General features: G+C 38.9%; 1 protein-coding gene and 2 long non-coding RNA genes across 4 annotated transcripts; 1 reads left to right on the top strand and 2 right to left on the bottom strand.

The window, feature by feature from the left end:
- Positions 1-2075: 2075 nt before the first annotated feature.
- Positions 2076-11333, top strand: LOC108174494 (putative disease resistance RPP13-like protein 1). Its single transcript, XM_029088011.2, has 3 exons — positions 2076-2153; positions 6633-10891; positions 11048-11333. Exon 2 carries the CDS (start codon positions 6783-6785, stop codon positions 10881-10883), a length of 4101 nt encoding a protein of 1366 aa, XP_028943844.1. The 5' UTR covers positions 2076-2153; positions 6633-6782; the 3' UTR covers positions 10884-10891; positions 11048-11333.
- LOC108172770 (uncharacterized) lies at positions 10902-12610 on the bottom strand. The gene is made up of 2 exons (XR_001789354.3): positions 12045-12610; positions 10902-11773 (listed from the first exon to the last, which is right to left on the bottom strand). It is a non-coding gene; the product is annotated as an uncharacterized lncRNA (long non-coding RNA).
- A 1380-nt stretch (positions 12611-13990) lies between these two features.
- On the bottom strand, positions 13991-15674 carry LOC114819446 (uncharacterized). 2 transcript variants are annotated; one of them, XR_003766550.2, is made up of 3 exons: positions 15088-15674; positions 14429-14774; positions 13991-14323 (listed from the first exon to the last, which is right to left on the bottom strand). It is a non-coding gene; the product is annotated as an uncharacterized lncRNA (long non-coding RNA). The 2 variants fall into 2 exon arrangements; XR_003766551.2 differs by having other exon boundaries at positions 13991-14317; positions 15088-15605.
- Between the last annotated feature and the right edge of the window lie 420 nt (positions 15675-16094).

Below are 16094 nucleotides of genomic sequence, written 5' to 3'. Positions count from 1 at the left end.
GGAATGGAATGTTTTATCTGGACCACACATTCAGGTAAGAATCTGTTTAAGTTCGTTGTACGATAACACAAATAATTTTTTGTTTCCTAATACATTCTGCAAGAGAACATTTCCCTTCAAAAGATTTAAAGCAGAAGATAACACTTTGTTCGTTGTGATGGTTAAAGTTGGAATCAAACTAACACGGCAGGCCGAAAAATTCAAGTCCAGGAGAGTGATTTCAACCGTTGAGTTTTAACATGCAAGTTTCATGAGTTTGCTTCTAATAAAATATAATTATTAAAACTGTTAAACTCTCACCGCTACATAAACAACGTCACAGAAATCAAGCGCAAGAACATAAAAACTACTAGGGAAGGCCAAAGGATATGCTTTCAATGCTACTTGAAGTAAGAATGTATACCAAAAGCAAGTTTGAAGAAAGAATGAATAGATGGAGTAGTATGGTGGAAAGGGATTCCGTAGACAGCAAATAAAGGAAGTAGAAATTTTTATGATATAAAGCAAAAGAAAGTGCAAGTTATTCTTCCTTCAATTTTCAGTCCGGATTTATTAGCGAGCCATCTCTCATCTCTCTACTCCCATACTTTCATTTCATGTAAGCTTTTTGTCATGGAAAATCCAAGGGCTTATTTGAAAGTGTCTTTGAAATAACTGCAAGTGCTTTGATGAGAGTACTTAACCAATTCTTATATGTCAGAGCAGGTCTTTCTCCATCTTCAAGAACAAGTCTCCATCTTCAAGAACAAGAAGTTCCGTGTGAATTTTCCTTTAAAGGTATTGTGTTTTTACTCCTTATCCAAATCTGCATGTCCTAAATATGAATCCATATCTATATCTTGTCCTTTTTTTCATTTGCCTTTCTCTGCTTACTCTTTTGGTCCATTTGTTTTCTTGATGCTAAACCCTAAATCCATTAAGAATTTGAGAATTGATACAATCTTATACTTTTTTTAGAGATTGATACAGCCTTTCATAAAAAAGAAGAAATAAATAAAATTACAGATTAGTCCAAACCCCTATGGGATTTATTTCTTTGTGCATGTCAGGAAATTTTGCATTTCCATCATGTAATTATTATCCCACAAACCATGCTCAGGACATGTCTCTGAGCTTGTCACTAGGAAAGAAACCATAATGTTCTATTCAGTAAATACTAAGAGCTTTGAAAAAATTCAGTGAAACAAGAAAACTATAATTTCTCTAACTTTTTCCTTAACGAGATTCACTTTTTACAGTTGGACGGTTGATATACACTCTCCTGAAGAAGTTATTATTCCTTTAATTTTAGTCCCGATTTGTTAGCGAGCCATCTCTCCTCTCTCTAGTTCCATACTTCCATTCCATGTAAGTGCTTTTTTGCCATGGGTAATCTATTTCATTTTATGTAATTTACAATTTGAAATAATATGGATGAATTCTTACTTATTCAAATTTGCATGGATAATATTTAGGCTATCAGTTGCATTTGTTCCTCTAATGTTGGAAAATATCGAAAAATCGATTGACCTATATGATAATGAAAGGTCTTGTTTCAATCGCTTTTACGGGCTTATTGGAAGTACTTTTGGTATGATTAGTGCTTATTACTTATTGTACGAGTAAAAGCATTTTGTTTGACAAAAACTGGAAATACGTTAGTTGAATATAGGAAGCACTTGAAAAATGGGGGTTTCAACAACATAAAGAAGTGGGAATTGGTTGTATAGGAATCACTTATAAACGATTTTTGCTAGAAGTGCGTGTATTGGAGATTTTAATGTGGAGTTTATATAAAAATAAATAAACCAAGTGCTTATTGAAAAAGTATTTGGAAGTGCTTCTTGAAGAAGCATCTATCATGTGTTTCTTCAAAAAACACTTCTATGACTCAAAAACATTTTTTAACTCTTCTTCCAAAAGCAGTCAAAGGCTCGTCATTGAAGTTTTTTTATTGTCCCAAAACACTTTTAACTATTTTAAAAGCAATCACAATCCATAACATGCTCTCCTCCTATATTGAAATAAACAACCCCTATTCTTGTATGCCCAATGCCCAAACTGTCTTTAAACATTCTTTAAGCTCTCTTTAATAGGTCATCACTCTACTGCAGCGGAGCATGCTTTTCTCCATCTTCAAGAACAAGAAGTCTCGTGTGAATTTTCCTTTAAAGGTATTGTCTTTTTACTCCTTATCCAAATCTACATGTCCTTAATATGAATCTATATCAGTATTTTATCCTTTTTTTAATTTGCCCTTCTCTATTTACTCTTTATGCTGGATTCTTTGGTCCATTTGTATTCTTTGGTCCTAAATCCATTGGGAATGTGATAGTTGATACGATCTATACGTTTTTGGGGGAATTGATACAACCTTTCATAAAAAGAAAAATATAAAATAAAATTAAAGCTTAGTCGAAATCCCTATGAGATTTATTTCTTTGTGCTTGTCATGAAATTTTGTATATAAGGATTAGGATCGGGGACATTCATTTTTTTAAAACACATTTGATACTCATTCGTAGAGCACATTAAGCAACTTTTTTTCTAACCGTTTATTTTTTTGGTCTTCCCGCAAATAACGTGTCTACCAATATTCACCAAAAAACAAAACAATATTTAAGTTAGATTAAATGATATTCATTTTAGTATTTTTTTGCACAACTGTATTCATCCATTTAATTTTCTACAAATAAGCTTATTAATGATTTAGGGTTTTCTAATTTTTGCAATGATGATTTATAAATGATGAATTGAAATATAGATGGTTTGAATTGTTGAATAAAGTTATGGAGTGGGCTCTACTTCCCCATCCCTCAATTATTTTTCTTTCTCCTGAGGCCCAAACTGCACCCCATTGCCCAATTCTTTTCAGCCATCCCCCAACTTTTTTCAGCCTCCCATTCTTCTGATTCTTCCCGTCTTCTTCTTGCTCCCTTTTGATTCTTCTTCCCCATCCACCAATTGTTTTTTCTTTCTCGTGAAGACCGCGCAACACCCCATTTCCCAATTCTTTTTAGCTTCTCCATCTCTTTTCTCCATCTATTTTCTCCATCTTCTTCTTCTTCCCTTCTGATTTTTCTTCTCCTTTGATATTGGTCACTGCCCGCAGAGACACACAGAAGCAGAGAAAGAGGTGGAAGGGATGAGATAAGGGTATTTTGGGTAGAAAAAAGGGATTTCAGATAGAGGTTTTCTCATGGAATTCAAATCTCATCTATTGTTCAGGAGACTGATTCCGAGTATATTGGGAGTCTGATTCCCCATATTAGATGGGTCCCACATACATTTCATTCCCTCAAGTGTTGGTAAACACTTGAATAACCTGGGAGGAGTGCAATTCCCATTCCTCTTGTCCCACTCCCCTTATGTAAACGCGCCATGAATTCTTTCCTAATCCATATAGAACAAGAATTTGTGCACCTTTAGCTATCCTAATACAATCCTAAACAAAATAGGACTCTAACATTGACAAGTTAAATCCTAACAATCTCCACTTTGGTGAGTTAAACCAAGTCTTGACTATTGCACCCTTAGAGTATCTCGAACCTTCTTGAAGCAACTCTAGAAATCTTCTAGAACCATTACCTTGGAAAACTTCTTATCTTCTCATTGCATCTCAAGTGAGGAGGGCCTCCACCTTAATCAATGAACTAGATTGATCAAGTTCAAGCAACGCTTGAATTTCTTGGCCGACATTATCTAGATAAGAAAATATGCGGCATTGTCGTCCATGTGAACCTTTCCAACCCAAATCTTCTTGGACTCCACCCAATCTGGGATTCCTTAATGGGTAAAGCTATTCACACTCCTTTTTACCTCCCACACACCCTTGTTAATTTTTGTTCATTGATCTTCTTCACTTCATTCGATCTGTTGGCCGTAAATTGAGAATGGTGTGTAAGAATTAAAAATGAGACCTCACTTCAATATGCTTTGATCTTCCATGAAAACCCTGATTCTTTGCCAAGTGAATTACATTGTCACATTTCAACTTCACGTAATCTTGAGTGATTCCCATTTGGCTAGCCAAGCCACTAAGCTAAATTGCTTCCTTTACAACTTGGGTTAGAGCAATATGTGTACTTTGCTTTTGTGGTTGACAAAGTTGTAATTGGTTGCAGTAGTGCCCTCCAGCTGATTGGTCCTCTTGCGTATATAAAGACATAACTAGAAGTTGACAATCTATTGTCCAAGTCTCCTGCATATTCGACATCAACATATCCCACCACTCCTGAATTTACTTTTTGATTCTTAAACATAATCCTATGTTGCCAAAAACCTCTTAAGTAACATATAATCCACTTGACTCCAGCCTAATGTTACTTTCCTGGATATTCCATGTACTTGGAAACTACACTGATTACTTGAGCTAGGTCGGGTCGTGTGCATACCATTGCGTACATTAGGCAACCCAAGACATTAGCATAAGGCACCTTCTCCATCACTTGTTTCTCTCTTGGACCTAAGACATTGTTGGCCACTTAATCTATAGTAAGCCGCCGAATTAAGGAGCCGAAACTACCTTTACTTCTAGTATGTTGAACTTCTCAAGAACCTTTTGAATATACTTGGCTTGTGATATCCAGATTCTACCACAAATCCTTTCTCTTTGAATTTTCATGCCAAGGATTTTTGTGCAAAACGTAGATCCTTCATGTCAAAGTCCTTGGTCAACATGTTCTTCAAGTTGTTCCTTACTTTGGTTATCTGCATTGGTATATGCAAATGATACATTTCTTTGCTTCATGATAACGCAATACTCACAAAAGTGGAGTTTGCAAAATGACACGCCTTATAGTAGGCCTCTCTTTTATAATTCTTGCAAACCCTTCTGACTAATATGCCCTAGCCTATAATAAAAAGGTCAGTCTTGTCTTTTTTATTGTGCTTTGTGGAAACGACTGCACCCCCTATTATCATAGTCCCGATGAGCTTGTACAACTTATTGTACTATATGTCAGCCTGTATTACCACCAGTGATCCTTTGGTCACCTCAAGTCTTTCTTCTTTAGAACTATACTGTCTTGTCTAAAGTACCTAAGGAGATCAAAATTCTTCTTTAGTCTAGGGACATATCTGACATTTCGCAAAGCTCATATCACTCCATTAAACATCCTGAATCTAACAATGTCGATCTCTTTAGAGGACATGGCCAATCATCCGTCATTAAAACTATTCTGCTACTGACCTCTTTGTAGGTATCGAACCATTCTCTTACCTAACACATATGGAATGTGTATCGGATTTCCAATATCCAACTTATGAAAGCCTTGAAGCCCCAAGTTACCTAAAAAAGCTCCTTGTCACTCTCTTATTCGGTGATTGTACTAGATAAACATCATTTTCTTCCATCGTATCTTTCTTCTCCTTCCAAATCTTGCAGTTCCTCTTCTAATGATCAGCATAACCACATTCGAGCAGCCTTCTTTCGTTTCCGTTTTCTTCTTGGATTTTGACCAACCCATGTTGGTGTTTTTCTCTTCCATTTGCCAAGCAATTATGGAATACATGATCTTTAATATCATCTCATTCTTCCAGGCAAAGCCCGAATAATTCATTCTTGAGAAACAATTTATCGGACACGGATTTGCCCCTATAAACCTTCTCCAAGTTGTCATATTCTTCCTTAATAGTCATCGTTTCTGTAACATGGGACCTGATTGATTTCGTGAGATGAGTCTCGATGGAACTCTTGGTCTTCTTGAGAATATTGGTCCATGTTGCTTCTATCATGGTCGGTCTCACCAAGGAGTGCATCATCTAAATCATGATGTATCAATACATGATTCATCATCCTTTGCCAATCCATGAAGTCATCCTTGCCATCAAAATGTTTTAACACATGCCTTAAGCTTCTTAAACCTGCTATCAGCATTCCTCTTTCCATCGCAGAACACCTTGAACCAAGCTCTTGATACCAATTGTAAAATTTCAACTCCCCGTCTAGGTTATGTTCTTTGATGTATCTAGCAGTACACTAAACTTAGCAAATAGAGATAACATATAAACACACAATATTTATCCTTGTTCAGCAGAACTTTTGCCTACGTCCTGTTGTGATTTCTCTGGATAGAGAAATCATAACTTATTTAATTAACAATAAAGTATACAAACCATATGACCAATCTCATTCCCTCTCTTCTCTTACTTGTCTTAGTTTTTCTGCTTCTAGCCACACCTTATTTGTAAGTATAGGGTGTTGTTTACATGCCTATATGTGCACCTTTAGCTTTTCTAATACAATCCTAAACAAAGTAGGACTCTAATACCAACGAGCAAAATCCTAACATGCTCTACAAAGTGTGTCTCAAAACATGTGTGCCCCCAATCCTAACTCTATGTATAACTAATCATCATTGCATAAACCATCTTGTTATGATTTCAATGGAAGTTGGTACGGGAATAGCTGGCTCTTATTTTTGGCAGAAAAAAAGTGTTACAAATTTATGTGCAAAAAGAAAAACACTTCTAACAAGAACAATCCTGAGGCCAATTTGTTTACTATACTCATGACATATCTCTGAGCTTGTAACTATGACACAAATCATAATTTTTTATTCGATAAATTCTAAAAGCTTTGAGAAAATTCGGTGAGAGAACAAAACTAGAATTTATGTAACTTTTTCTTAACAAGTTTCACTTTTTTGCAGTTCGACGGTTGACATTGCTCAAGCTTCCCCGTAACATTTGCTTACTTGTTCTTGGATTGGGTGCCTCACTTCACTCTTTCAATCTTGATACCTTGCTTTCTCCTGAAGAAGCTGTTAATAAACATGATCCCGAAGAAGTTCTTATAAGCTATGTCACTAGGAGAGGTCTTTATTTCTGGATTACTCCAAGTGTTACTTGAAAGGTTGACATCTCGTGAGACGCTGAGCTACTTTAGACGCCTACTTGGCGTTGGCAAAGAGCTAGACAAATGGAATTCAATGTTGTTTGCTATTCAAGCGGTACTGAATGACGCAGAGGAGAAGCAGTTGACAAGCCGAGCAATGAAATTGTGGCTGGATGGTCTTAGAGACTTGGCTTATGATGTGGAGGACATATTGGACAAGTATTCAACCGAGATATTGCGACGCCAAATAAAGAAGAAACATTGGGCTACCACAAGCAAAGTATGGGGATTGTATTCTGATGTTAAATTTAACTATAACTTGAGCTCAGAAATAAAGAAGATTACTGATCGGTTACATGAGATAATGGAACGGAAAAACCAACTTGGTTTAAATGAGGGGACGCCATCTACTAAGGAATGGCATGTGTCACCAAGTTCCTATCTACCAGAAGGACCCGTGATTGGAAGGGATACAGACAAGACGAAGATTATTGACTTGTTGTTGAAAGAAGCACCCCGTGTCGTCAACTTTCATGTAGTTGCCATTGTCGGTATGCCTGGAGTGGGAAAGACAACACTTGCAAGGCATGTTTATGATGATGACGCGACAAAAGAGTTTAGCCTAAAAGTATGGGTATCCGTGTCGGATGACTTCAATCTTGAAAGAGTGACAAAGGCAATTCTTGAATCTGCCACATCTGGTCCAATGCCGGAATTCAAGGAATTCAACAAGGTTCAAGAAAGTTTGAGTAAGGAGCTAGCAGGAAAAAAGTTTCTAATTGTTTTAGACGATGTTTGGAATACATGTGTCTATGATTTATGGATAAAATTGCAGTCCCCCTTTCGTGTTGGAGCATTAGGAAGTAAGATAGTTGTGACAACACGTGATGCAAAGGTTGCAAACATGATGGGATCCACTGTTTATCAATTGGATTGCATGACAGATGATCAATGTTGGGAAGTCTTTGAGCAACATTGCCTTTTGGACTTTACCAAAAGGCCGCAAAATTTTAAGTTGGTTAAGGAGAAAATTGTTGCAAAATGTCGCGGATTGCCATTGGCTGCAAGGACTCTTGGAGGTCTTCTACGTTGTAAACAAGTTGAAGCATGGGAGGAAATCTTAAACAACAAGATGTGGAGTTTATCAGACGATAGTGGCATTCTCCCGGTATTAAAATTGAGCTATCACTATCTCCCTTCGAGTTTGAAACGGTGCTTCGCCTATTGTTCCCTACTTCCGAATGACTATGAGTTCGGGGAGAAGCAGTTGATCCTTCTGTGGATGGCAGAAGGTTTGATTCAACAAAGAGTAGAGGACAAGAAACAACTGGAAGAAGTAGGCAGTGACTATTTTCAAGAGCTATTGTCCAGGTCATTATTTCAAAAGGCAAGCAAAAGCAATGATAAGTATGTAATGCATGACCTTGTTGGTGAGTTGGCGCGGTGGGCTGCAGCTGAAATATGCTTTTCATTGGAGGATAAGGGAAATGATGACTTGCATCCAATGGCTCGTCATATGTCTTATATTATTGGTAAGTATGATGGGGTTAAAAAATTTGAGGCCATTTCAAGAGTTAAACATTTGAGGACATTCTTGCCGCTTCCACAATCAAGGTATAACTCTCTAACTCGTAGGGTTACATTTGATCTATTGCCAGAACTGCGAATCTTACGGGTGTTTTCTTTGAATGGCTATGAAATAACTGAGCTGCCCAATTCCATTGGTAATTTGTGGAATCTACGGTATCTGGACCTTTCTTATACAAAAATAAAGAGTTTGCCTCCATCAACAACCACTCTTTGCAATCTGCAAACATTGTTATTAGAAGGTTGTTCTGAATTGGAGGCATTGCCCGCAAACATGAGTAATCTAATTAATTTGCGGCATCTCAACAGTTCCAGTGGATTGGACAGAATGCCTCCGCATCTAGGTCGATTGACGAATCTGCAATCCTTGTCGTATTTTGTGGTAGGCAAAGGTAGTGATCAGTCTGGAATAAGAGAGATAGGGTCCCTACTGCATCTCCGAGGGACATTGTGCCTCTCAAGATTGGAGAATGTGGTTGATGCTAAGGATGCTAGCGGGGCCAGGTTAATAGACAAGGAGAGGCTTGATTCGTTGAAGCTGGAATGGTCTGATTTGAGCGGATCGAGGGAAATGGAGTTGGGTGTGCTTGACATGTTAAAACCTCCTAAAAATCTCAAAGAGCTCACCATTGAGGGTTATGCTGGATTGAAATTTTCATCGTGGATTGGAGATCCTCTGTTCTCTAACATGGTCCGTGTAAGCTTATACAATTGTGCAAGTTGTCATCTCTTGCCACCAGTTGGACAGTTGCCTTGCCTTAAAGAACTTTATATCAGGGGAATGACTGCCGTGGAAATCGTTGGTCCTGAATTCTACGGAGAGGGTAGCTTGCCTTTTCGAGTATTAGAGATTCTTCAGTTTTCGAGCATGCAACACTGGGAGAAATGGCTGCCTTTCGATCAGGATAAGGGAAGTGGTGTTTTCCCTAGCCTAAAAGTGCTTTCAATCAGAAAGTGCCCTAAACTGGAGGGCGAGTTGCCGAAGAAACTTAATTCGTTAGCAAAGCTTGAGATTGTTGGATGCAAGGAATTGGTGGTGGAAATTGCCAATTATGAACACGCGAGTGAAGTAAGCATCCATGGCTGCAAAGCGCTTGTGCATACTAGCGCAGAGGTTGACTTTAAGTTATTAGAGACCATGCGGCTTTCAAATATTTTGGAGCCGCAGTTGGGAGCAGGGGGACTTACGAAAGGATTGGGCAAGATTAAGGAGTTGAAGATTAGTGGTTGTGAGGAGCTGACGTCTTCACTGGAAAAAGAGGATAGATGTTTCCCACACCTGATTTCTCTTGTTCGTTTGGTTATTGAAGGCAACTCTGCCCTTGTTGAAGGTCTCGGAAAAGAATTGGAGGGGTTGCTGCAGGTTCCAATTTTAGCTTGTAAGCTTGAATATCTGAAAATAAACAAATGTGAACGTCTTTCGAAGCTGCCGAAGGGGTTGCATCAGTTGTCGTTTCTTCAAGAGCTTCACATAAATGACTGTGAAAGTCTAGTTTCTTTTCCAGATGTTGGCCTGCCACCTTCTCTTAAAGTCTTGGAGATTAAACACTGTAAGTCTCTGACGTATATTGCAAAATACCAGATTCCCCAAAATCTGAAAAGAATAGAGATATGGTTTTGTGGAAGTTTGAAATCATTAGTGGAGGAGGAGGAGGAGCTCGTTGTTTCTTGTTCATCTTCTTTTTCTGTTTCTCTTGAGCACTTGGAGGTATATTATTGTCCATCTCTGACATCGTTATCACTGAGAGGCCAGCTTTACAGGGCGCTTAAACACCTTCAAATAATCGAATGTGAAGGGCTACAGTTAATAGCATCAGACCGGTTCTTCCACGACAATACTAATAATTGTCTTGAATATATTAACATTGTCAGGTGTCCAAATCTGAAATCCTTACCGGAGGGCCTATGCCACCTCACCAATCTTCAAGCTTTTACTGTTAGGGGCTGCAGAAAATTGGAGGTGTCACCGGAAGACATTCGCAATCTCACGTCTCTTAAGGAATTGGAGATTGACTGCTTGGAAGGTTTGACTTCCTTTCCTCCCAACCTCACATCACTTGGAATTTATGAAGTCAAGAGTTGTAAGCGGCTCTTGGAGTTGGAGTGGGGGTTGCACAAACTCACGTCTCTCAAATCTTTGTCGATCGGAAGTAAAGATCCAGATGTGTTGTCATTTCCACCTGATGGGAAGGAGGAGATGCTGCTCCCCAAATCTCTCACTGCACTCACAATTAGTGGCTTCCCAAATCTGAAGAAACTCAACAATGGCATTCAATTCCTCACCTCTCTTCAGACTCTGCAACTAATTGATTGTCCAAAGCTCGCATCCATTCCAGACGAAGGTCTGCCTCTTTCACTTGGGGAACTTTCGATCGTCAAGTGTCCTTTACTGAAAGAGAGATGTCAACCTGGAAAAGGACGATACTGGCCCAAAATATCCCGCATTCCTTGCCTATATATAGATTATGAGACGCTCTGAAGCTCCAGGTACTTTCAATTTCAAACAACATCAAGAGTTTAATGTTATTTAAATCAAAATGTCTAAAGAAATGTGTTAAAAACACAGCCTGCAATCCATTTACAACTTTCATGTTGCAAGTTTTCCATACACTCTTTGAACATTAATTATCCGATCATATCCAGCTTTCTCCAGGCAGCGGGTTGAGCAACCTGGTCCTTGGTGCGTGCATGCTTGACACATGAACCAGTTCCGGCACAAGTCCAGAATTGAGCTTATGCAGACACTACGGGTGAGTAACTTTCTGATAACCTCCTCCCATAGAGAGCAGAGAAAGGAACACGCTGAAACTGTAAATACATTTATCATTGTATATTATCTATATATATATAACTGTGATTACGTAAGAATTCTACCATGTAACAAATCTTTCAATAAATTGTGAATATATAGTTACTTTCTCTGCCACAATGATGAATGAATCGAATATTTTACGAGTCTTTCTCCAGTTGCATTGGTAAATGCCCTTATCAATTTGTGCTAAAATCCCATTTGCGTATCAAGAGTATAGCATGTCCATGAGAGGACTGCCATTTTTAGCGGTTTTGCAATCTTCCAAAGTAAAGAATGGAGTTCCAATTCCAATGTAGATTTCTTTGTGCCTGCTATGATGAATAGTCCACACTACAACCTCATGGACGGCACCATCTATTTTGATGAAACTCATCCCATGAGTAATCTCCAATTCATTTTCTCCAATGTGTTTCCAAATTCCAGTTCAGTAAAGTGCTTGAACGCAAGGTTCCCTCTCCTCAGGTCACCATGTGTCCGTACCCAATTAGGCTTTTTTGGCATTGACATGACGAGCTCTTCCTCCTCTTCCTGCCACCCGGCACTCCATATTCTCCTTTCTATAAAACTGTTTTCAAATTATGCCCAATTCTCTAAACAAAAATTCAAATCTTGCTCAAAACGAACAACCAAGAACTACAAACCCAATAAACCCTAAAAGTTCACAGACATAATCAACCAATCAGATACCAAAGAACCCAAGTGGTACAAACAATAAAACATGAAATTCAAAACTTTAAGCACCTGATGAAGCAAAAGATAGAAACAAACTTGCAGACGTATACATACATACATACATATAGTACATTATTGCAATGCATAGATGCTGACCTGGTAGAGAAGAACCTGCAGAGAAGATGACTTTGTGTTTGTCTGGAAATTGGAGTCGATTATTGGGTGATCTGCCTCCAGAGCTTTCAATAGCACATTAGGAACAAAAAACAACAATTTCACAGATAAATTCAACTAAATTTCTCTGAGGCATTCAAGGAGCAGACCCAAATTTCCCAATTTTGCTTCGGGTTTCTTCCATTTCCCACCATCTTTATATCTTGATTCTGACCCAAGTGATGGAATTTGTTAATTTTGAAGAGATGGAGGACGCCCCCCACACACCCCCCCCCCCACCCCCCCAAAAAAAAACCCCAAACGAAAGCTATGAAAATATCTTGCAGTGGGTTGCTCCCCTGAAGCGAAAACTTGTGGATTGAGAAAAGGGTGATGTGGGGATGATTTGCTTGGGATCAATTCACATCCATACCTCGAATACTTGATGGTGAGGTCTCGAGGGATAGGTCAATGGCGAAGGCCGATGTACGGCGATTCGGAAAAACATGCGGAGGAGCGGCCTGGAGGCAGCGTTGTTGCAGGGTAAGAGCGTTACGAGGGTTTTAGTCAAAGAAGCAGATAGATCACGCTGGCTAAATCCGTCATTTTACTAAATAAAGTAAGTGTAGATATATTGTTTGTTATAAATATAAAAATAAATAACAGTTAAAACGGGGGTAAAAATGTCAATCCGGTTTGGGTCACGCCCTCATGGATTTGTTCTTGGGTTTCCACCCAAAAAGCGTCTTCGTATAGGGAGGTGGACAAGTATATATAAGGCACATCACCTCATTTCCCCCGGACGATGTGGGATCTTACAATCCACCTTCTTTAGGAACCTGACGCCCTTGTCGGCACATTTCCGGCCGGGAGTGGCTCTGATGTCAAATTGTGAAACACCCCAACCCGGAAGTTTGATGTCCAATATATTTTTTGGTTTGTATTTCTGTTTGTAAATTCTGATCCAATACAATTCAGGGAGCTCAGCTCCCTTTTATAGACTTTCACCTTTAATGCCAGCTGGCATTTCTAACAGACTTCACTAAAAACAAGAAAAGCCTAACAAATCCAATATTAAACTCCTAATAGTGATTACGCCAATCACTAAATCCTAAGTTCATAACAAAGTGGTACGAATAATAAAACATGAAATTCAAAACTTTAAGCACCTGATGACCAGACTTACCAGAAAATCAAGTACAATGAAAGATTGAAACAAACTTACAGACATATACATACATCTATATATATAGAGTATATTATTGCAATGCATAGATGCTGACCTGGTAGAGAAGAACCTGCAAAGAAGACGACTTTGTGTTCTTCTGGAAATTGGAGTTGATTATTGGGTGCTCTGCCTCTAGAGCTTTCAATAGCACATTAGGAGCAAAAAACAACAATTTCACAGATAAAATTCAACTAAATTTCTCTGAGGCATTCGCAGAGCATACCCAAATTTCCCAATTTTGCTTCAAGTTTCTTCCATTTCCCACCATCTTTATATCTTGACTTCATTTCCTCCCAACCTGACATCACTTGGAATTTATAAAGTTGAGAGTTGTAAGCGGCTCTGGGAGTTGGAGTGGGGGTTGCACAACCTCTCCTCTCTTAGAAAGTTGTTGATCAGAAGTGAAGATCCAGATGTGTTGTCATTTCCACCTGATGGGAAGGAGGAGATGCTGCTCCCAAATCCCTCACTGAACTTGAAATTTATGACTTCCTAAATCTGAAGAAAATCAGCAAGGGCATTCAATTCCTCACCTCTCTTCAGACTCTGAGCCTCGAAGATTGTCCAAAGCTAGCATCCATTCCAGAAGAGGGCCTGCCTCTTTCACTTGGGTTACTTTCGATCGTCAGGTGTCCTTTACAAAAAGAGAGAAGTCAACCTGGAAAAGGACGATACTAGCCCAAAATATCCCACATTCCTTGCCTAAAAATAGATTATACGATGCTCTGAAGATCCATGTACTTTCAATTTCAAACAACATCAAGAGTTTAATGTTATTTAAATAAAAATGTCTAAAAAATGTGTTAAAACACAGCATGCAATCCATTTACAACTTTCATGTTGCAAGTTTTCCATACTCTTTCAACATTAATTATCCGATCATCCCCAGCTTTCTCCATGCAGCGGGTAGAGCGACTTGGTCCTTGGTGCGTGCATGCTTGACACATGAACCAGTTCCGGCACAAGTCCAGACTTGAGCTTATGGAGACACCAAGGGTGAGTAACTTTCTGATAACCTCCTCCCACAGAGAGCAGAGAGAGGAACATGCTGAAACTGGAAATACATTTATCAGTAACAAATCTTTCCCGTTAATTGTACAGCTATCCTATATGTCATGATGATGAATGATTCGAATATTTTAAGAGTCGTTCTCCAAACCTCATTTGCACTGGTGTATGCTCTTATTAATTTGTGCTGAAAGCCCCTTTACGTATCAAGAGTATTGCATGTCCATGAGAGGATTGCCCTTTTTTGCGGTTTTGCAGTCTTCCAACGTAAAGAAAGGAGTTCCAATTTCATTTTCATCAATGACCAACAATCTTAGACATTGGTTCCAGTTCAGTAAAGTGCTTGAACGCAAGGTTCCCTCTCCTCAGGTCATCATGTGTCCGTACCCAATTAGGCTTTTCTGGCATTGACATGATGAGCTCTTCCGCCTCTTCCAGCCACCCGGCACTCCGCGTTCTCCTTTCTATAAAACTCTTTTCAAATTAAGCCCACTTCTCTACAAATATCAAATAACCAAGCATCATTAATTGCTAGAAGAGAAACAAAAATTCAAATCTTGCTCAAAAGGAACAACCAAGAACTAAAAACCCAATAAACCCAAAAAGTTCACAGACATAATCAACCAATCAGATACCAAAGAACCCAATTGGTACAAATAATAAAACATGACATTCAAAACTTTAAGCACCTGATGATGCGAAAAATAGAAACAAACTTGCAGACGTATACATCCATACTTACATATATATATATATATATATATATATATATATATATATAGTACATTATTGTAACGTATAGATGCTGACCTGGTAGAGAAGAACCTGCAGAGAAGATGACCTTGTGTTCGTCTGGAAATTGGAGTCGATTATTGGGTGCTCTGCCTCCAGAGCTTTCAATAGCACATTAGGAACAAAAAACAACAATTTCACAGATAAATTCAACTAAATTTCTCTGAGGCATTCAAAGAGCAGACCCAAATTTCCCAATTTTGCTTCGGGTTTCTTCCATTTCCCACCATCTTTATATCTTGATTCTGACCCCCAAGTGATGGAATTTGTTAATTTTGAAGAGATGGAGGATGCTCCCCCCTCCCCCACCCCGCGGCCCAAAAAAAAAAAAACGAAATCTACGAAAATATCTTGCAGTGGGTTGCTCCCCTGACGCGAAAACTTGTGGATGGAGAAAAGGGTGATGTGGGGATGATTTACTTGAGATCAATACACATCCATACCTTGAATACTTGATGGTGAGGTCTCGAGGATTAAGTCAATGGAGAAGACCGACGTGTGATTCGGAAAAACTTGCGGAGGAGCGGTCTGGAGGCGGCGTTGTTGCAGGGTAAGAGCGTTACGAGGGTTTTAGTCAAAGAAGCAGATAGATCACGCTGGCTAAATCCGTCATTTTACTAAATAAAGTAAGTGTAGATATATTGTTTGTTATAAATATAAAAATAAATAACAGTTAAAACGGGGGTAAAAATGTCAATCCGGTTTGGGTCACGCCCTCATGGATTTGTTCTTGGGTTTCCACCCAAAAAGCGTCTTCGTATAGGGAGGTGGACAAGTATATATAAGGCACATCACCTCATTTCCCCCGGACGATGTGGGATCTTACAATCCACCTTCTTTAGGAACCTGACGCCCTTGTCGGCACATTTCCGGCCGGGAGTGGCTCTGATGTCAAATTGTGAAACACCCCAACCCGGAAGTTTGAGGTAAATTTTTCTTCTTCCTAAAATTTTGCTTACTTTTCACTTTTACCCCTTATCCTAACAAAATCCTAGCCGTTCATCTAAATTGTCTTTCTCTCCTAA

Source organism: Malus domestica, chromosome 11 (genome assembly GCF_042453785.1).
Source record: "Malus domestica chromosome 11, GDT2T_hap1".
In the NCBI taxonomy this organism is placed as follows: Eukaryota; Viridiplantae; Streptophyta; class Magnoliopsida; order Rosales; family Rosaceae; genus Malus; species Malus domestica.
This window is presented reverse-complemented; position numbering and strand designations above follow the sequence as displayed.